The sequence below is a fragment of the Mangifera indica genome, chromosome 2 (genome assembly GCF_011075055.1).
Source record: "Mangifera indica cultivar Alphonso chromosome 2, CATAS_Mindica_2.1, whole genome shotgun sequence".
NCBI lineage: Eukaryota > Viridiplantae > Streptophyta > Magnoliopsida > Sapindales > Anacardiaceae > Mangifera > Mangifera indica.
Window position 1 is genome coordinate 12,264,076 of NC_058138.1, and position 25,399 is coordinate 12,289,474.

The 25,399-nt window shown below is 32.0% G+C and overlaps 1 protein-coding gene across 1 annotated transcript; it reads left to right on the top strand.

The window, feature by feature from the left end:
- Positions 1 to 340: 340 nt before the first annotated feature.
- On the top strand, positions 341 to 4,842 carry LOC123209113 (receptor protein kinase TMK1-like). Its single transcript, XM_044626877.1, has 2 exons — positions 341 to 3,205; positions 4,117 to 4,842. The coding sequence occupies exons 1-2, from the start codon at positions 814 to 816 to the stop codon at positions 4,623 to 4,625; spliced, it is 2,901 nt and encodes a 966-aa protein (XP_044482812.1). The 5' UTR covers positions 341 to 813; the 3' UTR covers positions 4,626 to 4,842.
- The last annotated feature ends 20,557 nt before the right edge of the window (positions 4,843 to 25,399 follow it).

Here is a 25,399-nt window from a genome sequence, read left to right on the forward strand (position 1 = left end):
GTAGAGGCTTGGAAATGGATAATATTTTTTTAATTTATTTAGGGAAGTAAATAGTCATGTGCTTTTATAGAAATTCTTCTACTTTGTAGAAAGGAATTGTTTTACAAAATTCTTTTTATATGTGAACAATATAATCGTATGATACTCAATATTTTCTCATTATAAAGATATTTTTGAAATTGTATACTACTTATAATATATTTTTTATGTGTATAAAAAGGGTGTTAAAAATATATAAGTGACCTGATGATGGTATTTTTTTTAATTTCCCTAAAAACTGGGTTTTTTTAAGGAAATTAATTTGTTTAAAAGGAATTTACTATCTTTCTGCTTTCGCCGCACAAAGGAATACAATGATCATACGGAATGTGATCCCATTATTTTACAAAAATATTCAATATACTTTGTAGTGATTCATTTGAGTGTCAGCCGACAGACTAAGAATAATCGCTTCCGAAACCGAAATTAGCGGTCGTTTCCTTCAATTAGAAGCCGCCATGAGTGCTGAGTACCCAAATCTACTCGAGGGGCCACCTCTATTAATCAATTCAAACCAAAACTCCCCTTGTCACCCTCCCTATTTCACCACCATGTCTCTGTAACTCTCAGCCCATTACAGTCAATTTCCCCACTTCAAACCCAAATTAATTAACAGTTGTGTCGTTGACAGTGTTGGGGAGAGGCAGTTATGGCAACAACAACCCTTCTTTTTAGGATGTGAGATCTAAAACTCAAATCCTATCTGGGTTTTATTTTATACATTTTGTTCTTATTGATTGTGTAAGATCCATGTGGGTTTAGTTAAGGTTTGCCATGGGGTGTTGGTATACAAGCCTCTTCATTGTTCTTGTTTTGTGTTTTGTTGATGTGGCTTTTACTGCTACTGATCCCAACGACTTGAAAATTCTAAATGATTTCAAGTCTGGTTTGGATAATCCAGAGCTTCTGAAATGGCCAGCCACTGGGGATGATCCTTGTGGCCCTCCTTTATGGCCTCATGTGTTTTGTTCTAATGGCAGAGTTACACAAATTCAAGTCCAAAATCTTGGCCTCAAAGGACCTCTGCCTCAAAACTTTAACCAGCTCTCAAAACTCTACAATATCGGCCTCCAAGGAAACAAGTTTAATGGTAAATTGCCCACTTTTAGGGGCTTGTCAGAACTGGTGTATGCTTACCTAAATTCCAATGAATTTGATACAATTCCATCTGATTTTTTTGATGGACTTAGTAGTCTAAGTGTCTTGGCTCTGGATACTAATCCTTTGAACAAGAGTACTGGTTGGTCTATTCCTGATAGTTTGGCAAATTCAGTTCAGTTGACAGAACTTTATCTTTCACAGTGCAATTTGGTTGGGCGGGTGCCTGAATATTTAGGCACATTGCCATCTCTAACGGTCTTGCAATTGTCTTATAATAGCTTATCTGGTGAAATTCCAGCGAGTTTTGGTGAATCTTCGATGCGAACATTGTGGTTGAACAATCAAGCCAATGGTGGCATGACTGGTCCTATTGATGTTGTTGCCAAAATGGTTTCTTTGGAACAGCTATGGCTTCATGGAAACCAGTTCACGGGGACAATCCCGGAAGATATTGGAGCTTTAACTTCATTGAAAGATCTAAATCTGAACATGAACCAATTTGTTGGGTTTATTCCTGAGAGCTTGGCCAATATGAAGCTAGATAAGTTGGTGTTGAACAATAATCATTTTATGGGTTCGATACCACAGTTCAAGACTGGTAATGTTTCTTATGCTTCTAATTCCTTTTGTCAATCTGAGCCTGGGCTGGCATGTGCCCCAGATGTGAATGCATTGTTGGATTTTCTTGGTGGTGTGAATTACCCTCTAAATCTTGTTTCTGAATGGTCTGGTAATGATCCATGTAAAGGGCCATGGTTGGGATTGATTTGCAATCCTGATTCAAAGGTTTCTATAATTAATTTGCCTAGACATAATCTTACTGGTACTCTTAGTCCTTCTATTGCAAATTTAGATTCACTGATAGAAATTAGGCTAGGAAGTAACAGTATAAATGGTTCCATTCCTAAGAATTTCACGGAATTGAAATCTTTGAGAGTGTTGGATTTAAGTAATAACAATCTAGGGCCTCCACTGCCTAAATTTCGTGACAGTGTAAAGCTTGTGATTGAGGGAAATCCTCTTTTGGTTGCCACTAGTAACCATAGTAATGCGCCTCCCTCCCCTGTTAGTAGCCCTCCCCCTGAGATTGCACAATCTCCATCAAATGACACCCGTTCTGGTAACACTCCACCATCCCCAGTTAAAGGCTCAAGCTCTAGCTCATCTAGTTCTTCTATAAATATGCATTCACAACCTCAAAGTTCCAAAAGATTGAAGCTACTAATTATAGCTGGAATAGCAGTTGCTGCAATTGTGGTTCTAATGGTAATTCTTATGTCTATATATTGCTGTAATAAGAAGAAGAAGGCTGTGGAGGCTTCTGATTCCATCGCTGTCTACCCTAGAGACCCATCCGACCCTGAAAATTTGGTTAAGGTTGCTGTTTTGAATAGCACCATGGGAAACCTATACACACAAACTGCTTCTATTTCTGGGACTACTAATAGTGGTGCAACCGAGAACTCTCGTGCGATTGAGTCTGGAAATCTGGTCATATCTGTTCAAGTTCTTCGCAAGGTAACCAACAATTTTGCGCAAGAAAATGAGGTTGGTCGTGGTGGGTTTGGAACTGTTTATAAGGGTGAACTGGAAGATGGGACAAAAATAGCAGTCAAGAGAATGGAGGCTGGGGTGATTACCAGTAAAGCTGTGGATGAATTTCAGGCTGAAATAGGCGTTCTTTCTAAGGTTCGACACAGACATTTGGTATCTCTTTTGGGTCATTCAATCGAAGGCAGTGAGAGGCTTCTAGTCTATGAGTATATGCCACAGGGTGCCCTAAGCAGACATCTATTCCATTGGAAGAGCCTAAAATTGGAGCCTCTGTCATGGATGAGGAGGCTTACCATTGCACTGGATGTTGCCAGAGGAATGGAGTATCTTCATAATCTTGCCCGTGAGACATTTATACACCGAGATCTCAAATCTTCTAACATTCTTCTGGATGATGACTTTCGAGCAAAGATTTCAGATTTTGGCTTGGTGAAACTTGCTCCAGATGGACAGAAATCTGTGGTGACTAGGCTTGCTGGGACTTTTGGATACCTTGCGCCTGAATATGCTGGTAAGATCTCTTCTTTCAGAACTCTTGTCAGTCTTGCATGTTGGCATTGGTGAGGGGTTCCAATTATGTTCCAAATAATGGATTTTTCTTTCTTTTTTTTTTTTTTTTTTGGTTTATAATCTTGCTTTGTGATTTTCCCAGATTTTCATTTGGTTGTGACTATAATTACATGTAGCAAGTTGTAGCTCATTTAGTCTGTTATGGTGTTTTGATAGTTTTCAGTACTGTAGTTGCTGAGACTTTGTCTTCTCAAAACTTCATTCTGTTGAATTGGGTCAGATATTGATGGTACATTTATTATCGGAAAACCTTCAGTTTAGTATTCTGTCAAATAGGAATTATAATGAAAGAGATTCCGGTTTGTAACTTTTGCTTCCTATTGCTCAACCAGGTTACAGAAATACCAAAACTATAAGATGCTTGATGACAGAGAGCTAATATAGTTCTATTGCCACAGATTAAAGTTAATAGTAATTACAGTTATAGTTAACAGTAGATTGATTTATTCTTGTTTTGGTTGTCATTGTTCTTCCACATGAGACTGGTGATGTTCTGTTCCAATGGAGTGTTTCTGTTTCACATATCCAGTAGAAATTGTTACTGTGTAAGAGTAGCTGCAGAAATTGTTCTGCCAAGAAGAATTCAGGTACACATTATGACACAATTAGTTTAGCAAATCATGATAGTTGTGCAGTGTGTTTTTTGTCATATCATCCTTTTGGCCTAATTTTCGATTATTCTTGAAGTTTTAAAGCATTAATTTTCTAAAAGACAAATATATAGAATATGAGGGACTTAGACTTTTGTATAACTCTAATTTTTGTTTTTCTAATTTATAGAAGCTCTGAATTTTACTATCTTAGTGTCATGGTTTCGGATTGCCTACTAAATCAAATTCATTTTGATTTCAGTGATGGGGAAGATCACAACAAAAGTAGACGTGTTCAGCTACGGAGTTGTGTTGATGGAACTTTTGACCGGGTTGACAGCACTTGATGAGGGACGTTCTGAGGAAAGCCGATATTTGGCAGAGTGGTTCTGGCAAATCAAATCAAGCAAAGAGAAACTTATGGCTGTCATTGATCCAGCTCTTGAAGCAAACGAAGAAACCTTTGAGAGCATTGCAATCATCGCTGAACTGGCTGGACATTGCACTGCAAGGGAGCCAAATCATCGTCCTGACATGGGCCATGCAGTCAGTGTACTGGCCCCGCTGGTTGAGAAGTGGAAACCAGCTGTTGATGAATCAGATTGTTACAGTGGAATTGATTTTAGTCTACCACTTCCCCAGATGTTGAAGGTTTGGCAGGAAGCAGAAAGCAAAGCAATCAGCTATACCAGCCTTGAGGACAGCAAAGGAAGTATCCCAGCTAGGCCTCCTGGATTTGCAGACTCCTTCACTTCTTCTGATGGCCGATGATCAAAGGTAAGTGGGAATACCAAATGAATCAGGCTTTCGAGAAACTATTTGCCATATGCTTTGCAGTTGTCATATTAAGTGTCTCATACAGGTTCTTGAATTCATATAGAGATAGATGGAGACGTTGATTCATTGCTGTGAAAGAATCACTGTCATTTTATTTGGTTTCAATGACTTCATATAATCGATTCTCTGGTTGATTGTTTCCAAAACCAAATTTGAGTACATGTTTATGATCGGATTGGTGGTTGTAGATAGAAATTCAGAAGAAGTGGGGTAAAGATTCACACATTATCAGATCTTGAAGCACTATTAAATTCATTTTACATAATTGTTTCCAAATTTACAGGGTCGGAACCATCATTTCATTAAACTTTAGGTGGAGAACAGTTGTTCGTCCAATTATAAAGCCCCACCTAACATCGTCAATAATAAATTCACATGAAAATAAATCGATTGCATCTTCATTAATATTTTCATGCGCCAATTATTTAATAGTCTGCACTGTACATACCAAATTTTTATTCATGAAATTCAATAGATATTGTTGATTTTTTTTTTTTTTCAATAAAATCATGTGTACCCTTTCTGATATATATATTTTTTAATTTATGATCTTTTTTTTATTTTTAATTAATTCATCTTCCTAAAATGTTTGTTCCAATGAGAAATTTTTATTTCTATTTTCACAAAACAGAGAAATTTACGGGAAAAGAGGTAAATTTTTTAATAAAAATCCAAAATTTTCCTTTCTCTTTTCTATCTTCTCCGTCTTCTCTCAAGGAACCAAACTTCCGTTGAGATTAATGTATCTTCAATAAATTGCAAATGGGAATTTTTAAAAAATAGCGTATTTGAGATATGACTTTCTAGATAAATAAAATAAATAAAAATTGATACAGATTTTTTAGGTTGCATTGTCAGATTAATTACACAGATTCATATAATATAATATATCTTATAAATAAAAAAATTTTGCATATTCAAACAAACTTGATATATCGTATCTAATATAAAATCAACTCTAAATCTGATCAATTATCGATATAGTGAAATCGGTTTTCATTTTTCATATATTTCCAAAATGATAATATTTTTAATAGGATGATTTATCATGCACGCATTAATTTGGAAAAGGGGTCTAGCCTCTTTTATATCATATCACATGAATCTCTAATATGGGAGTGTGATAGAAATAAGATACAAAAGTGATCACAAAAAATATGCATAGGTAAATTATGTATCTCCACCTACTTACCTCTCTTTTGCGTCAAAGACTTCGTTGTCGATTCTCTCTTCCTCCATCACCAAAAAATCCTACAACAAGGCTAGAAGTCTCTCTGCTCACTAATAGAATGTAAAATATTAGTTTATGATAAATAAGAGATCAAAAGTGGGTAATCATATGGGATGTGTCTCCTTAAATAGAATTCAAATCAAATAAGCACTAGAATGATTATACACTTTTAGTGAACGATTATTTAACTTCTTAAATTATCTGACGTAATATGTTATCTATATTATCCACCTAATATGACACAAATGGGCATGATCGTTTAACAGCCTTAATTTCAATTCTTTCATACTTAGCCATTTTCAAATATTCCAAATTATCCAAATAACTCATAATTTATTAAATGACTAAAATAGTCTTGTTACACACTACCAGTGTTACAAGCACTTTAAAAGTTATTTGTATTGTGAAGAAAAGTTTAATTGGAATTTTGACAACCAAGAATTAGCAGAATATTTTAAGAGAGATATTTTGGAGCAGTGGATATAGGTCAGGTTATGTCAAAACACTACATATCGAGTGTAAGGGTGAATACGAGCTGAGCCAAGCCTGAACAAAGTCCGACTTGTTTTCGGCTCATTTTTGTTTAGGCTGTTCTTGGGCTCGTCGAGCTCGTTGAAACACATGTTCATGTTTGGCTCATTTTATAATTTAAGTGTTCATATTCGGCTCGCACTTAGCTCTAGTTCGTATGTACTGGCTTGGGTTTGCTCAGCTCGACTTCAAACTCGCATTTCAAGCTCGGGTTTGGGCTCGTATCTCAAGCTTGTGTCAAATTTTGGATTATTTTTAATATTCTTTATGAAAAAATATATACTACATATGTACAAATAAGAATCTCAAATTCAAAAGTTAATATACTTATGTAAAGAATATTATTAATCCAAAATATATAGTGTATCATATTATCATCATTCATCATAAAGTTTATATTTCTCCTCATTATTTGATTAGAAAGATATGAATACAAAATAAAGTGGTTTACATTACACATTAATTGCATAATTTTAACATGTTTATAGATTATTTAAATATGAACAAATGGCCAAAATGAAGTTGTCTCCTATTAAACCTAAATCAACCATATTCTATGTCATGGTTCCTTAACGTCCGTCTCTTGTCAAACCTCAATCAACCTTGCATAATTATAACATAACATGGTTTCAAACCTTAACAAGCATTTTCACAAACTATAACCAATTTATTCCATTCATCACACTTGCAAAATAAATTCAAGAATAAAAACAATAACTCTAGCATTTTTGTTATCCCCAATATAACATTAACAAAATAGAAAATGTTATGTCAAAGCAATTAAATTTAGTATAAACAAAATATTGAGAATTAAAATAAATTTTATAGTAGCATTAAGAGAAATTCTTCATTTCATAGCATCAACAAGAAAATGAATAACATGTAAAAGCAATTACATAATTTTAGTCATGAGACATATATGAACATAATCTATTCTTACTTGTATGAGAACACTGCATTATCCTCAAATACATGATTGTTTAATTGTCTACTATTAGTCAATCTCAATATCAAAGTTCTTAATCTTCAAGAAAGCACACGATATGGTTTATTAAATTGGTTATAAATATCATTAATAAATAAGTATATGAAGCTAAAGTTATACTTGTATTGGTTTTTTTACCCAATGTTTGGCTTAGATCCAATCACCTCCACACATAAGTATGTTTACAGTTTTTGGTGCTAAAGATGCCCTATACCAGTCAATCACTCTACCCCCAACATTGAAAGCACTTTCTGAAGCTACAGTAGAGATCAAAACTATAAGAATCTCAGCCGCCATACATGATAAGACTAGAAACTTAGTTTGATTAGCAGATCACCAATAAAGTACGTTAAATTTTTTTATCTCTACATGCTCTGATGTCTCAAACTCAAATACATCGGATTCGAGGTACATTGTCAACTCCAACTTTCCCGCGACTTCAATTTGATTTTTCTTACGTGCGCATACCATTGCAACACAATATCATAATCATTTGTCATTCCATGTGAAGATATGGAACTAGAATGTATTCCTACAATGTTTTTTTAATTAAAAATGCATGATTATAAATTAATCTAAAACATCAAGAGTTATGATATGACAATTAAAATTAATGTATAATAAAATCATATACCTAAGGTAGATGATCTCATTTGTGATGTAAAGGTGAGGGATGGGTTATCTATTGACAAAATTTCCACATTCTCACAATATAACTTTTCCAATGTGTGGTGTAGGTTATCCAACTCAACCTCCACATCATATTTCCCATATAGAACAGGATAAGCAAAGTTTATAAACTTTAATTTATACTTATAATAACAAGAAATTAGCTTGTTACCACATTTATTGGATCAATAGTAATACATAGTATACCAATAATTAAAATTTTTACCTCGAATCCATAACGATTGTGACTTTCATAAGTAGATTAACCTCTCTCTAATATTTGTCAAATTTTAATATCATCGATCTAACCATTGAGGCCATGACAGGATCAAATTCTTTATCTTTTAACAACTTTTTTACTCTAAAACCTCCATAAAATACAAGTTGTTTGATAGTCAATTTCTAATATAATCTTACTTACATTATTAAAATCTCTTAAAAAGTCAAACTCTAGCCAATTTGTTCCATTTAACCTCATTCGATAAATATTGTAAATAGTTTCCAATTTTAATGTCGTATCGTGGTCATACTTCTCAAAAAATCAATATCACATTTAACATATTATAGGTGTTGTTCCATCTAGTAGGGCTATCCAAAACCAATTTCCTTTCTTTAATCCCACCAATTTTTGTAGTGCTTGCAAAGTCTCGTTGTTTAATCTCACTAGCATACACATCTTTCACACTATCCTTTATTTTATCAATAATATCTTTAATCTCACAGATACCATCTTGAACAAAAAGATTAATGATGTGAGTCATACTCTTAATATGGAATAAATTTTCCTAGAACCAATGATCTATCCATTTTAAAATCTTTCTTCAATGATTTGATACACCTGTCATTTATTGATGTATTATCTACAGTGATGGTGAACACTTGTTAACATAACATTAACACATTTCTAAATTATAAGTGTTGTCACTTATCATTGATAAGCAAAATAAACAAATTTCACCTTACCTTGTTCTGAATACCCTAATCTTTGAAGCAATTGTACATAGTCTACACAACAATTTTCTCATTTCTTAGGGGAGGCACATGGACAAAGCTAATTTTACATTTATTTAATGACCATTCTTGATCCACCCAATGTGCGGTTATGACCATATATTCGATGTTTTGTGCATCTGACTTCCATAAATCAATTGTCACACTTATCTTTCTTATCTTTTTAAAAAATTTCTTCAATTGTTTGGCTTCAACTTGTACAACTCTGTCATAGTTAGATTTTACTTATTTTTTGTCTATTCTCTCATGCAATGGTTGTAGAATACTACAAAAATAATTGAAGCCAACATGTTCAACAAAGGAGAATAGCAATTTGTCAATCAAAATCATGTAAGCCAATGCCTCACAGATTTGCATATTGAATCACGATAATAGTTAATTATTTTAACACAAATTAGTATGAAATTGATAGAAAACAACCACACACTTTACTTAAATATTTAAGATGTACCATATTGTAATTATATTTTGCGTTCGATCTCACGATAGGTGGAGTGAGGGGGCCTAGGCAATTTCCCTCTGTTGGTTGAAAGTTTAACAACATTTGTCCCTTTGAGGAACTTTGTGTCCCTATTACTTTCTTTTGCTCGGCACATTGTCTCATATGGCAACAAAGGTGTGTTGTTGAATGTGTCTTTTGTAGCTTTAACTTTTTGTTATATTTGGTATTGTCTACAGAATCGCATAACTGAGGTTCCTAAATTGCTATTCCCTTCCCTTTTACTGACCTTGATGAACAGGAATGTTTCTTTCCAATTGCAATTGATAAATAAGAGGAACCTTGACTAATATTTCTTTGGTGTATCTACATTTAAAACATACATAATTCATGAATAATTAGTTTATTACATTTGAAGCATGTAACATCTCTCCCTAGAAGTACTATCCACCAAAGGAGAAATGTTACGAATTAATATCCGGAGCGTTTATATTTTTTTTTTTCTTTTAAAATACTTTAACATGAACGCATCACTAAAAGTGTTTAGAAATTATTTTCAAAAACTGAAAATCTGAAAGTGAACCAAAAGATGTATATGCTCATGTGAAAACTCATCTGAAAACATCTGAAAATCTGGAGTAATCATATACAACTGTACCATCATCTCAAAAAGTCAAAAATCAACAAGAACATGCAACTATATGCATGTAATATAAACCAGAGATAACATGCTCCAGCCGAATCTACCTACGTTGACCTGACCCTGCCTCGCAACTACCTCAATCATCTGTACCTGCAATCATGAAAGAAAAGGAAATGAGAGATAAGAATACTCAGTAAGGGAAAAAAATCAAGTAAACTATCTCCTTTCCTGTTCTAACTCACTCTCGAGACTCAATCTCACATCATAACCTCTATAAGAGATTAAGACGGTAATCTAGTTCATTCTTTACTATTTGGGTCATACTTTCTCCCATCTGGTGTCTATTTGATACTTTTTAGAAACTAACTATAGGGATTTGGTACTTTTCTAAGTTCGAACTCTCTTCCTTTCTCTCACTACACCATTTCTGAATCTGAATTGAGCTCTACTACAAGTGGACCCTACTGTGGATCTATGTCCTACTACGGACGTGCCCTACTGCGGGCGGTGTAGTGTAAAGTGCCCCCTCATAATTCATAGCATGCATGCGTGTCTTATATCTTACTAATCTTGCTTCCATCTAAATCTATTCATAACTCACCAGACCATACTTTTGGGACGACCCCTGAATCTTGAGCCCCAAATTCCTTTTCTTGCTTTTTTTTCTTTTTTTCTTCTTTTCTTTTCTCTCATTTCTTTCCTTTCCTTTCCTTTCCTTTCTTTTCCTTTCTTTTCTTTCTTTCTTCCTTCCCTTTTTCTCCTCCTTTTCTTTCTTTCTTTCTTGCCCAAAACTGCGAAATACTGTTCACAGAACAGTCACTTGGCAGGGCAGCCTTCTTTTTCATACAATTTAATAGTTCAAACGGTTTCTAATTCATACAAACTATATATCGTTGAAAAGATGATTCAAAGATCTTTCCAACAAGCTATAATAGCACTCATAATTCAATAGATAAGGCAGTCCAAACGTGAGATAAAGTCAGTGACAAAAACTGTCTCCTCTGTTTATTTGGTAAAACAGTCCTTATGGTTCATACAATATTTAACAGTCCAAATGATCCCCAATTCATACAGGCTATATATCACTAAAAATAGAATTCAAAGAGCTTTCCAACAAGATATAATAGCACTCATACATCCTTAGATAAGACAGTCAAAACGTGAGATGAAATCAATGGCAAAACTGTCTCCTTTGTTTATTTAGTAAAACAATCCTTTTAGTTCATACAATATTTAACAGTCCAAATGATCTCTAATTCATACAAGCTATATATCATTAGAAAGAGGATTCAAAGCGCTTTCCAACAAGATATAATAGCACTCATAATTCATCAGGTAAGGCAACCAAAACGAGGGACACAATCAGTGGCAAAACTGTAAATATCAAGCAACTTTTTGCCATGAACAAAATCTCACACATAAACATCCCAAATGGCAAAACAACATTTCTCAACTTCAAAATCATCATTTATAACATAGATCCAAGGAACCAAAAGCCTAAAACATGTAACATATCAAGGATGATACCCTTTACCTTGTTTTAAGTCAATCTTTGCAAGTTAGCTTCCTCTTCCTTGTCTTGCTTCCTCTTCCTTGTCTTGCTTCCTCCTCCTTGTCTTGCTTCCTTTATCACCAAAATCACCTTAAATCAATACCAAAATATACTAACATATTCATATAACATGTATCAAATATATATAATCATAGGTAAAAGGAAAGGAAGGAGATCTTTTGGTTACCAAAGCTTTCAAAGTGATTCTTTTTTATCTCTTCTTATTTTATCTTCCAAAATCCCTTCAATTCCTTCCTTTGGCTTCACAAAACAAAAGAAAATAACATGAAGGAGGCTGGCTGCTGAAGCTTTACAGGAGAAGAAGATGCTAGAAAAATTTGAAGCTTTATTGTTTTTGTCTTCTTCCTTTCTCTTTATATACATCTTTATCTCTTTCTCTTTTTCTTTTTTCTTTTTCTTTTTTTTTTATTTCTTTATATATATATCTAGAGAGTTTTATATATATACATATATAAATAAAAACACACACATACATGTGAATATATATATATATTCTTGAAACAGGGTCAAAAGACGTAATTGCCCCTAGAACATATCTGAGGGTATTACAAAGCACATTTCCCCACCTATGTTAATAGTTTATAACATTAAAAATGTTAATTATGTCAATGGAATAATTCAAAGCCAAACTTTGGTTTAGATTTTAAAGTAAAATCACTTAATTATAGATATTGTTTTTATTAATCCATTATTAATAAACATATTTATATATTGTGAAGGCTTGTTACTTTGCAAGTTACTAGTTTGGAATTTAAAAATCCATCATTGTTTTTTTTTATTATAAGATAACACAACAAATTAGTACTATCTACTTCCAAGAAAGCACTCAAATATATGTTTTAGATAGTAGATTCAGACTTAAGCTTTTTCTACTATATTCTATTGTTATTTTCAATAACATAATCAACATCACCTAATTTCTGTGAAAGAAAAACAACTCTTAAATTTACATATATGTTTTTTTTCCCTAATTAATTCAAATCTAATAATCTTGTCACTTTCGATCATAATATTGGTTGAAGGAACCCTTTCATTGATGCAAATTATAACTTCAACAGAGCAAGTCATATAAAGTTTGATGCCTACATCATGTAATTCATTAAAAGAAAGGTAACATACCTTAGCTCATGATTTGCATATCATCAAGTGTTAGGTAAGGTGCATAGTTCAACAAGTTTATGAGAAATTTGAATAGCCCATAAGATGAATAGTGAAGAATTAAATATGTAACTTTTAGAAGTTTAAATCTGGTAAGCGGTTGTTATTTTTTCTTTCAATTAATATGGAGAGGTAGGCTAGAGATTTTATAGAGATTGCTTTTACTGGTCTACAATTTACCTCTTATATCTTTTCAAAGCATATGTTTGACTTATAGAAGAGTTACCTTACTTGTTCATGTCATCAAGTTAGCTTGTTAGAGTGGAGAACCACCAAAGAAATGACAGAGAAGAAAGACCAAAAATTGTTGTATAGTGGAAAAAATAAAATGCAAAGAAAAATATTAGAACTGCATCGAAGTTACGGCAATTGAACAATATTGAAGTCTTGGTGGTTGAATGGCGTTTGAACGTGAGTGAATAAAGGAGTCGAAGAGAGTTTGAATGAGACGATAACTTCTAGAGAAATGGCACCCTCACACTCAAGAAGCAAAAGAACTTAGGGGTTTTTTTTTAAGGCTTAGTTTAGTCAGCTACTCCCCAAATAGTGACGTTTTTATACAGCAAGAGGCCAACAGCTTATGCTTTAAGTTAAGCGAGCCCAACTTGACTTGTCAAGCTGAACAAGCCAAGTATTACCTTATTCAGGTTTGGGCTCATGTTCATTCTCTGATTTTTACTTAGGCTCATGTTTGTACTCATGCTCGTTTATAACAGACTCATTTTGGGCTTGTTTTGATCTCGAAAAAGCTCACTTCAAATCTAACTCTAATTGAGTTTTCGATTTTTTTGTCCATTAACTTTTACTTTATGTTATATATTGTTGTAATTCCTTCTATTAATTGTCATATCACCTCATATTCACATAAAGTGAAATATAATTGGTAAAATTTTACTAGGTTGCATAAATAGTTTCAAGTTTTCAAAATAGTGTTAAGAGTTAAAAAGCCTAATTCACCCCCCCCCCCCCCCTCTCTTTGATCATTTAATCCTTCAATTGGCATCATAGTTTGGTTTCTCCTTCCTAAATGATTTAATAGTCACAGAGCAATGACCATGAACCTAGTACAATCATGTAACATTAATAAGGAGTTTGCTTCCATTATACTACCATTAGTTAATAGCACTAGATACACCTATTGGGAGAATTGCATGTATATGTTGATCATCTTATAAAGTGATTATAAATTATAAGATGTAGCACATGATCGACCATTTGTGCCCGTGAAAGAAAAAAATGGAAGGCAAGTGCCAAAATCTAGGGAAGAAATGACCATAGTCGTAAATACTAGGGGCATGAATGTTTTCTATTTTGCCCTAAATGAATACAGTTTTATCAAGTTATGAGCTTGTCTATGACTCCATCATTATCAACCCATGTGGCTTTCTTGAAAATTTAAATTATGTCACTAATTTATTATTTAGAAGGTAATTGTCTCATTGTGCCACAACCACATTGACGAGAGAACATAATTAAATCTCAAACCAACACCAACATGAACTCGAATCAATTGAATCACATGTCCACCCCTATTAAGATGAAACCAAAACTCATCAATAGATTGACTTTCCCTTACTAATTTACTACTATGATAGTAAATATGTTGGTATACAATAGGATATGGATGTTAGTAACTCTAGGAATGGCCCAAAACATGTCTCCTTGAATAGCCTCTTTTGCTTATTGTTTAGTGTTTTCCAAATCTTGTCTATTATGCCTTTGTACCCTCTTATGATCTCTTGGGCTCTAAAGTGATAAGAACCCAAGAACTTCTCAACCACATTAGGTTATCTTGTCAAACCATCTTTTTTTTTTTTTTACCACTTATACATTCTACAAACAAAAAATTCAAAATTTTGTTAATGATCATGAAAATGTTAACAAATTGAACATATATCTAAATCATAGTATGAAATGTTAAATAAATCCTGAAATAAATGAATTAGCGTTTAATAAAAAAAAAAACACGGACTAATCGAATGTAATCTCAACCTGTTAGCATGATTTCCTTAAGTTGACACTAAAAAATATTTAAAAAAAACATGCCAACTACAAGTCCAAGGCCAGGAGTTCATGCTAATAGCATGGTTGACATGCCTGCCCTATTTGGCGTATTTTTCTACACCATTGGCATGATTTTCTGTACCTAGACTTAAGTTGGCATTAGCGGTGAAGAGCAAGAGAAAGTCAAATTCGGAAGGAAATATTAACTTTTAGAACAACAAACAATTAAGCTTTTCACTGTTGAAGCCAATCAAAATTGACTTTCTTCATAACAATAACATTCAGAAGATAATGGTAAATTGGTAGTCAAAGCCAAATATTAAAACCAACTGTGACCTCTTTGAACGAGAATACGACATTTTTCTACTTTTTTTTTTTATTGCTTTAGCACCAAAAGAAACACAAGGAGTCGCTGGTGTCATGACTTAGGGCCATAAGGATAGCTATTATTATTGTTGAAGGAGTTGTTGGCACCAGAATTGGGACAGTCGTTGGTGTTTTGTTCTCTTCATTGCCAACCAAAGTTGACGTGAAAGGTGTTGCCACCACAGTCTTGCTACCAGCAAGTAGTTTTAATAAGGGAAATTATAAAAAATAGGCAAAAGTAATGGGATTTAAGCAAAATTGTCAAAAAAATTCAGATTAAAGCAAAAATGGCCAACTTTTGTGAAATGGCGAAACTGCCCATATATAAACACAACAAATTCCCCTTGTCCCCACTGTAAGTTTACTGTTCATAAACAGGGGAAAATTTGAAATTTTCCCCTGTCCCACTGTCGGCCCGATTTCAGGTGATTTTTGTCATTTTCGACGACTGAAAATGGCACAGAACGTTAACATATCTTCCGTCATCTTGTTTGAATCAAGTTATTGTTCATATTATTGAGATTTGAGTGAGATTTTACGGTTTGAAACTTTAGGGTTTCGATTTTGAACAATGCTTAAAATGTTTTGATTCTTGGTTGATTTCGTTGAATTGGTTGAAGGGTTTTGTATTATAGTCTATGTAGATTTGATCTGTGTTGAAATTCGAGACCGAAATGACGAATTTTGGCCGAAAATCCCTTCCGAAATGTTCGGCAGTCCGACGGTGGGAACAATGTTTCCCATTGTCGGACGATTTCTCCCACTGTTGACAGTGGGTTAGGGGGCTTAATTAGTATTTTCAAAATATTAGGGAGTTGTGTGAGAGTCTTCATTCCACTGTGGACGTTTTTGAAATTTGTCGTGGGATGGGGGGGAAATTTAACGTTTTCAAAATTTTAAGGGGAGGGGGAACAGGGGGAGATCTACGGGGGTCCATGTGAAATTTTACCCTGAACAGTGGGCAAGCCTTGACTTTTTTAAAACTATAGGGTTTAAATGAGACAGACTTTGAATGGCCATAACTTTTGATTTGAGAGGAGTTACGGGGCCTATAATATATCAATGCGAAGCTCGTTTCGAGCTCTATAGCGACAACCAGTTTTGCTAGTTGTACCAAATTTAGAGGCCAAAATAAAACTGTTTCAATGTGTATTATGCAGTTTTATTATTTTATCAAATTTAGGATTTTCGGTTTTTATGATTTTGAGTTTGTTTGTGACCGGACTAGACTTTTTTCATATGACATTTTCAAATTTAATATTTGTAATTATGATGTGCTTTTTTAGACACGTTTTATGATGTAATTATAAAATTTTTGATCGATTTTTTGGTTTTCTCATTCATAAGCTATTTGAACATGTAGTTTTATAAATTTAGATCTGTTTTTTAGATTTTCGAGTAATTTTTTTTTATTGACATTCTAAGGTTTTTCAATATATCTATTTATTCATAACATGTTATTTTCAATATAGTTTTCACGAATTGATTTTTTCGATTCGAATTCAGAAATACGAATTTTTTTTTCTGAATGAACCCGTAGTAATTAATATTAAATAAAAATGAGAGTGAAAGTAAGTATTTAAGTGATATAAAAAATGTATGTAATGAGAGTGAGAATGAGGGGGTGATGTACTTTATGTGCGAATGTGTATGATGTACTTTATTTGATTTTCTTTTTTATTGTTTTTTATTTCTTTACTATCAAACGTTAGATGAAATAAATAAATACTCAAACAACTCATTCTAACAAATATAAAATGAAGAAATAATTTATACTAAAGTTATTATATCACATATCAATACAATTACACATTTGAAACAATAATAAAAATACATCGGTTACACGTAACTGAAGTACAACAATGATGAATCATATAACTAACAAAACTGATTCCACCAAATGTCAAGATCTTGTCCCTTTGCCTTTTTTAGATAACTGATGTCATATACTCAGGCTCTACATCTTTCGAAGGAATATCGAGCATATCATTTCCATCAAAGTCACCCCAGTTGGGAACTCTATCTTTTTCTCCATGAGCCCATGAGTTTGCAATGTACAACGGGTCATTATTGAAATCAATCAACTTTTTTGACCCTGACCCCACTATTTTTTTCTTCTTCTTCATCTTCATCTTCTTCCTTATGCCCTTCAATTGGGGTACATGTAACAAAAACAGGAATACATTCTTGTAAGTACTGGGACATATCAATAAGACCCTGGACATCTTCATCATTTGTACGGGCAGTCGAGCTCAATTTTTCTTGGCTTCATTGATAGTTGAAGGTAGTTTTTTATTGAGTAAATACCGCAAGACTCCTTCAAAAGCTCAATAAATCCCTCGAATGTTGTTCCATAAGGGATTTTAATCAATTGTTTGGCTCATCCAACATATTTTATTGTGTTGTTGCCACCTTGAATCCATTCTCCTTGATAACGAACCGATGCATAACCATCCATTTTAATTATCAATCCTACAATGATAAGTTTTTGAAAATAATTATTCATTTATAATAAATCTGTAATAACTATGTAAAACAGTCGTATAATTATTAATATCAAAAAAACTCCTCATATTTTTCTAATATTTTATTTAACCCCCTATAATTATTTAACAATTACAATAATACCCTCGTATGTTATCTTATATCAAAATGCATCTATCTTTTTCTTAACGTTCCATTTAAAATGTTTTTATAATATCTATACTTTCAAATAGATATTCAAATTCTATACTTTGAAATACTTTAAAATGTCAATAATCCAAAATTTCTTCAGAAATCTGAAAAATACGAGTCGATATATCATAAAATGGTGATTTTTGAAAAAATAGAACTAAAATTCGAATTCTAAAAGTTGAAATACCTAAGAATGGTAACAATCGAAAAATTCATTAAAAATCTAGAAAACACGAGTCGATATATCATAAAACGGTGAAATTTGAAAAAACGAAACTGAAATTCGAATTCTAAAAGTTGAAATACCCTAGAATGGCAACAATCGAAAAATTCTTCGAAAATTTGAAAAACACGAGTCGATATATCATAAAACGGTGAAATTCGAAAAAACGAAACTAAAATTTGAATTCTAAAGTTGAAATACCCTAGAATGGCAACAATCGAAAAATTCATCAAAAATCTAGAAAACACGAGTCGATATATCATAAAACGGTGAAATTTGAAAAAACGGAATTGAAATTCGAATTCTAAAAGTTGAAATACCCTAGAATGGCAACAATCAAAAAATTCTTCGAAAATCTGGAAAACACGAGTCGATATATCATAAAACGTTGAAATTCGAAAAAATGAAACTAAAATTCGAATTCAAAAAGTTAAAATACCCTAGAATGGCAACAATCGAAAAATTCTTCGAAAATATGGAAAACACGAGTCGATATATCATAAAATGGTGAAATTCGAAAAAACGGAACTAAAATTCAAATTCAAAAAGTTGAAATACCTTAAAATGGTAACAATCGAAAAATTCTTCGAAAATCTGGAAAACACGAGTCGATTTATCATAAAACGGTGAAATTCGAAAAAAGGAAACTGAAATTCGAATTCAAAAAGTTGAAATACCCTAGAATGACAACAATCGAAAAATTCTTCGAAAATCTGGAAAACACGAGTCAATATATCATAAAACGGTGAAATTTGAAAAAACGGAACTGAAATTCAAATTCTAAAAGTTGAAATAACCTAGAATGGCAACAATCGAAAAATTCTTCAGAAATCTGGAAAATACGAGTCGATAAATCCTAAAACGGTGAAATTCAAAAAAACCTAAAATTTCATTTATAATGCTCCTACAATGTTTAATATCAAAATGCCCCTCAATTTTAATAACATTTCATTTGACCCCTCAATTATCCCTTTCTTTATTTAACATCTTTGTATGTTGTCTTGTATCAAAGTAATACCTATCTATTCTTAACATGTTATATAAATCTTTTATATATTGTATAATATCACAAAAAAAACCCCATATTTATCTAAAATTACATTTAACCCCCCATATTTGTCTAACATTGTATTTAACCCCTAATTATGACATATAAACTAGACTTAACAAATAAAATTAAGTTTTTAGGCTAAGATTTGTATAAATACCTTTTTTCGATGAATAGTTTTTTTTTCTAGTGGAATTCAAAAATACGAACTTCTTCCTTCCGAACGAAACCCTACTAATTGATCTTGAATAAAAATGAGAGTGAGAATGAGTGTTTGAGTGATATGAGAAGTGTGTGTAATAAAAATGAGTGAGGAGGGTTTATATAGATAAGGGGAAGGGTAATTTTGGTATTTTAGAAAAAGTTATGAAATAAAGAAATATCAAAATGCCCTTACAATGTTTAATATCAAAATACCCCCCTAATTTTAATAAAATTTCATTTAACCCCTCTTAGCGAGTGAGAAGGGTTTATATAAATGAGAGAAAAGGTAATTTTGGTATTTTAAAAAAAGTCATGGGCATTTTTGCTTAGAAATAGTAAATTTGGGCATTTTTGCTTGAAAATAATGACTTTGGGTATTTTTGCTTAGTAGGAGGGTATTTTGGCCATTTTTTATAATTTCCCTTTTAATAATGTCCTGTTCTGGGTTTGCTTTTGGTCTTCCAAAAAATTTGCGATGTTAGACTTGAGAAATTGCCAAAGAAAGACAACTAGAGACCCGACATCAGTATTGGTTGAGATAGTAGTAATGGTGGAGAGGGAGCGTAGAGAGCAACGATTGAGGTGATATAGGGATAAGTAAAGGTAATTGTTAGGATTAAAATGATAATGACAATACTTGGCTTGAATTTATGCAAATAATGAGTGGTGGCAGTTGTTAATATCACCCCAATGACATTAGAAAGAGCGATGGAGGAAAAAAATTTAAAAAAAAAAATGTTTTGAGTTGGTCTAGGTTCCAGTTCCTTAATGTTTTATTGGGTACTCAGAACTTTTCACCCCTAGTTGGCATAACAAAATACATCAATCTGAATCTAGATAAACTAAGAAATTATATCAACCCCCAAATTTGTAGCCAATCTTATGTATTTTGGAACCTATATACCCAAAACACTTAAATTCGTTTCAATACCAACAACATTCAAGACACAAATAAACTTCATAAAATCAATCAATAAATTTAAAACCCTAGCTTCTTTCAAATTCAATAAGACCATAAAAAGTTTCATTCAAACCAATATATATATATATATATATATATATATATATATATATATATATATATATATATATATATATATAAAGGTAAAATATAGTATGAAAAACTGTAACAACTAACCTCATTTCCCATTTTTTAAACTAAAAACACTTGAAATATAAAAATTAGACATTACATGCAAAAGAACGACAAAGACAATATTTCAAAATACACTCTGAATCTTGAAAGTTGAAAGATAGAAACTATAAATAGTCAATAACTAACAGATACTAGTTGACGCCATTATTGCTTTTTTTTTTCTTTTATCCCATATAAACCCTTCCTCTTCTCAAAACATAATTTCTCAATCTCTATCTCTCTCAAAGTTCAATCAATTTTTAATTTTGTTTAACAACTTAATTTTTATTTGTTTTACAATTTTAACAATATTTTTTTTCTTTTGAATACTTTAATAATAAAAAAACTTAATATATTTTAAATAAAAAAAAGTGATCGAATGATTGAGACGAATTCATTTTTATAAGCTCAAGTAGGAAGGATATGCCTCAACGTAAATTATGTAAGAAAACTCTTATAGGAATAAATAAAAGTAAAATTATATATCTCATTCTCATACATTGTTACAAAGGTATTACAATGTCAATACAAGTTTTTTTTTTAATAACAATAATATAAATAATAAAACTATATGTTTAAATAATATATACAATTTTAAATACAAATAATAATTTATCATTATATTGATAGATATTATTTTATCTGTAATTCAAAATCATCTAATTATATAATAATATATTATTATTTATATATAAAATTATATATATTATTTTATTTTTAATTTAAAATAATATATATTATCAAAAATAAAGAAATTACTAAATAATCCCACAAAATCTGAACGAAGTACAGCATATTAATTAATTTTTTGTTTTATTAATTTGGCTGAAGATGTTTGTCTCTTGCTACTTCAACCTCGTGACAAAGTAGTACATATATATCTCTTTCTAGGATCTCAATAGTGATTCTTATTCATAAATTTGAAATGGACTGGCATTGTCTCAGTAAGGTTATTCTAGCCTGCATCATCGCCATCACTGTCACATCTCCATCGTCATGCGAGGCGTATATTCAGATACGGCATAGAAGCTCGAGGTTAGTTATTGCAGTACATGTACATATATAAAGATATAATTAGATTCTAATCCAATCCACAAATACGCTCTGGCATACAAATAGTCATACTTGAGTTTGACTGTGACGTTCACGTTATCACCTTCAAACCATCCCATCTTCCCTTACCCTTACCGTCGCATCACCAGCTAGATACCACCTGCTACCATTATCAACAACTACAACTTTCCGTTCTTTGTGAATATAACTCGTTAACTAGGGTCTGTTTTCTTCGGATCTTTTTAAATTAAAACGGGATTTTTATATATTTGAATAATGTGATCCGAGGAGACAAAAGGTGGAGAGTAATTCTCGAGCAAACTCCCAAAAGTTTTATATATAGAGGTTGATAAACATAGATGAGATTATTATTTTGATTTACTGGTACTGGCTGAAATCAGTTTTAAGTACAAATGGGGGAGGATCAAGATCAATGCTCTTTACATAGCAGTATCTTGCCCTTATTTTTTTTTATTTTTTATTTTTGCCATTTTCAGTATTTATATATATAATATCATTACACATCGTAAGTAGAATCAAAGTACAACTTATAAATCCTACTCACTTGGATTCTCCTCAGAAACTAATTTTTTCATACGTAACAGGGATTAATTGCCAGTTATCTATCTGAAAGCGAGGGGTTAAATATTGTTGATGCTAAATTTAAGATCTTAACCCCATAAATAATACCATCTCATTTAGCCAGCATACAGCATATTTTGATTGGTATGCATCCTGACTTGGAGTCATATACGCTGAATACTATCTTTTCCATAGTGATATATAACACGAGAAAATAATTTGTGTATATGAATGTTAAAGACGAATTTTCAGACGAAAAATATATTGCAAATGATTCTTAAGGATGAACGGTAACAGAGGATGAGTTCATTGTATCTTCAGAAAAGGGTAAAAACCAGAAAACATCCTGCTAGTACAGAATTTTTTACAATGACAAAAGCATCGCTAGAATCATATTAAGAAATCTGCGAGGTACATATGGTGGTTGCAGATGTCCAATGTTGATCGCCATTCTTAGGCAAAAAGAAAAGAAAAACCAAAACAAAGTTGTAGCTACACACAAAAGTCAAAAGTCTTGTATATATCAAGAACGTTCATGGCGTTTGTGGCTTCTTAGGATTGTTATTATGGTGCACGGGATCAGGCCCCGATGGAACCACCCTTAACTCATGACTCGAAGATGCAAGCCCCTCAGTCTTCACCACCTCGCGCAGAAGCTACATGCATGCACATAATCTCACTTTATTAAAAAGAATAACTCTAAAAACTATGAAGGCATAAAAGAGTAAGACAAACCTTTCTGTTTCGCATTTCCACTTGTACATAATAACATCCATACCCAGTTACACAATCTGTATGAAGCACGAAAATATATATAATTATACGAAGAAGCTATAATAAAAACCCAATATTCACCATAACTACAATGTTTAGAGAGAGAGAGACCTGAACTGCCTTTGGAGAATACCGAGCAAAAAAGCAGAAAACAGGCAAGAGTAGTGAAAAAGAGCAGCATTACAGCCATACGGGTGAATTTCGTTGGTAACGCCATTAGTTGTAGGAGTGAAAGCTTTACGAAATTAATTAGAAAAACTTTTTGTCTTGGAAATAAAAGAAGGATGTATGCAGAAAGTTGAAGGAATGGATGCAATTTATAGAGGAAAAGTGAAGGATTTGGAAGCAAAAAGTCGTGCAAATGATTGTTATGCAGCCATTTTTGGAGAGAAATGATGATTAATACACCGTCCAAATTGTAGATATAAATGTACTCGATCTGATCGACAGATCATGCTGCGGCGCCGTCTTCAGTTACTGTCATCGCCCACGTCATTGTTACAAGAACCAGGTATCTTGGCACGTGCCAACCCAATCGTACATGAAGCATGACGTCATGCTAATTTTAATGTCAAATATGAGCCGTAGGATCAGTTAACCGTTATTCTTTGATTCCCTCCTTATAAAGGTCCCTTTGACGTCAATCTACGCATGCAAATATCTCTTCTCAGCCTTTTGAAAAACAGTATTTTCATTTTTTTTAATTATTTTTAGTCAACTAGTCAAATGATTTGACTTATTTTTTGATGAATAGGCAAGAAGCATATTTATGTATAATTTTTTAAAACAAAGAATTGTTAATCTAAATTAATTAATTAAAATAGCTAATGGCTCTAAATTATTTTTATCAATTCTTTATAAATTATCGGGATTATTTGAACATAATTAATATCTTTATTTATTTAATATATGTTTCATTCTCATCTTTAATTTAAAAAATCTTATTTTTTCAAACATTTTTCATGTAAAACTTAATTAAAATTAGAAAAAAAAAAAAGAAATAAGATGCCAATTAGTTGATAAAAATCGTTTATTAGTTAATTTATATGGTAAAGCCGTTTATTTTATCAGAAAATAATGGATTTTTTTGTTGATATAAATTTTGGGCATAGAAAAGCCAAAAGGGATAATTCCACCTAGTCCCTGTCCATCATAGCTAATCATTATTTATCAAATCACTGTTTATCATATCTAGGAAAATAGATATTTTTAATAAAATATATATTTTTATTATATTTGCATAATCTATACAAATTGATTAAAATTGTTTAACTATTTTAATTAATTATCCTAAACCGTATCTTATAATGTTCATCGAATCCATACTTTTTGTTAACCTAAAATTATGAAAGTCCGTTTGTAAAATACTGGGGTTAAGAGAGTCTGAGTTCCTTCTCATTTTATTTAAGTCACAGCCCTAATCAGATCAGGACGTCAAAGTTCTAACAATGTCACCGACTGATTACTTTTAATATTCCAAAATTATAAATAAAAAAAGGTTATTTGAGAGGGAACTAGTTGTGAGATAGATTCCTTTGAGGTAAACGAAGTTTCTCTGGATGATTAAGACTTGAATATTCGGATGGATGAAGAGTCAGAGCGGTTCAGCTCTTAACTGGAGTTTTTATTATTGGGCAGGGACTGATTTGATGTAGTCCCCATATTACTTTATGCCCTCTCGGATTTCAACCTTTCTTGTTTGTTTTTTATAGTGGGTTCTGCAAATTGTCAAAGTCAAGCTGGTTTGGAAATATTACAGAATCTTATTTCACACCTTAATTCACAGTGTTTATAGAATTTAGATTACGAAAAACTGAAATTTAATCTAATGTATTGGTATGAATAATTGAATACTTAAATAAATATTTATTATAAGTATACAGGAGGTTACTCTTCTTTTTAATCTTACACGCAGCTATAAAGGCATAGTTACAAATCCTGAGAGATTTTATAGAATGCATTTATATTAAGCACATTTTCAATTTCGATGTGAAGTGCCTTTTTTTTTTTTTTTTTGAAGGAAACATATATAAAAATCCAACATATCAGTAATTAATATAAATAGTCACATTTGTTTTTATGAGTTGAGTTTTATTATTACAGGCATTCAATAATTATCGAATATCAAGTAAATATTTCCCACCATTTTGCCTTTCTTTTTTCTAGTTAATTGAAATTTCTAAATATTAAGTAAATTACCTTTTAAACCTTATCATCTTTCTCTTTCATTTTTTTGGAAACTTCTCACTCTTGATTTTCTTTAAAAAATCTATATTTTAATTTCTGTAAATTTTTTCTCTTCTTTTTTTTTTTTTTTAGGTTAGTTTTTTGTGTGAGGTAGCTAGAGCAAAAGCCATTGTCGAAAGGATACAATACCATTGCGGAAACTAATAATTATATTAG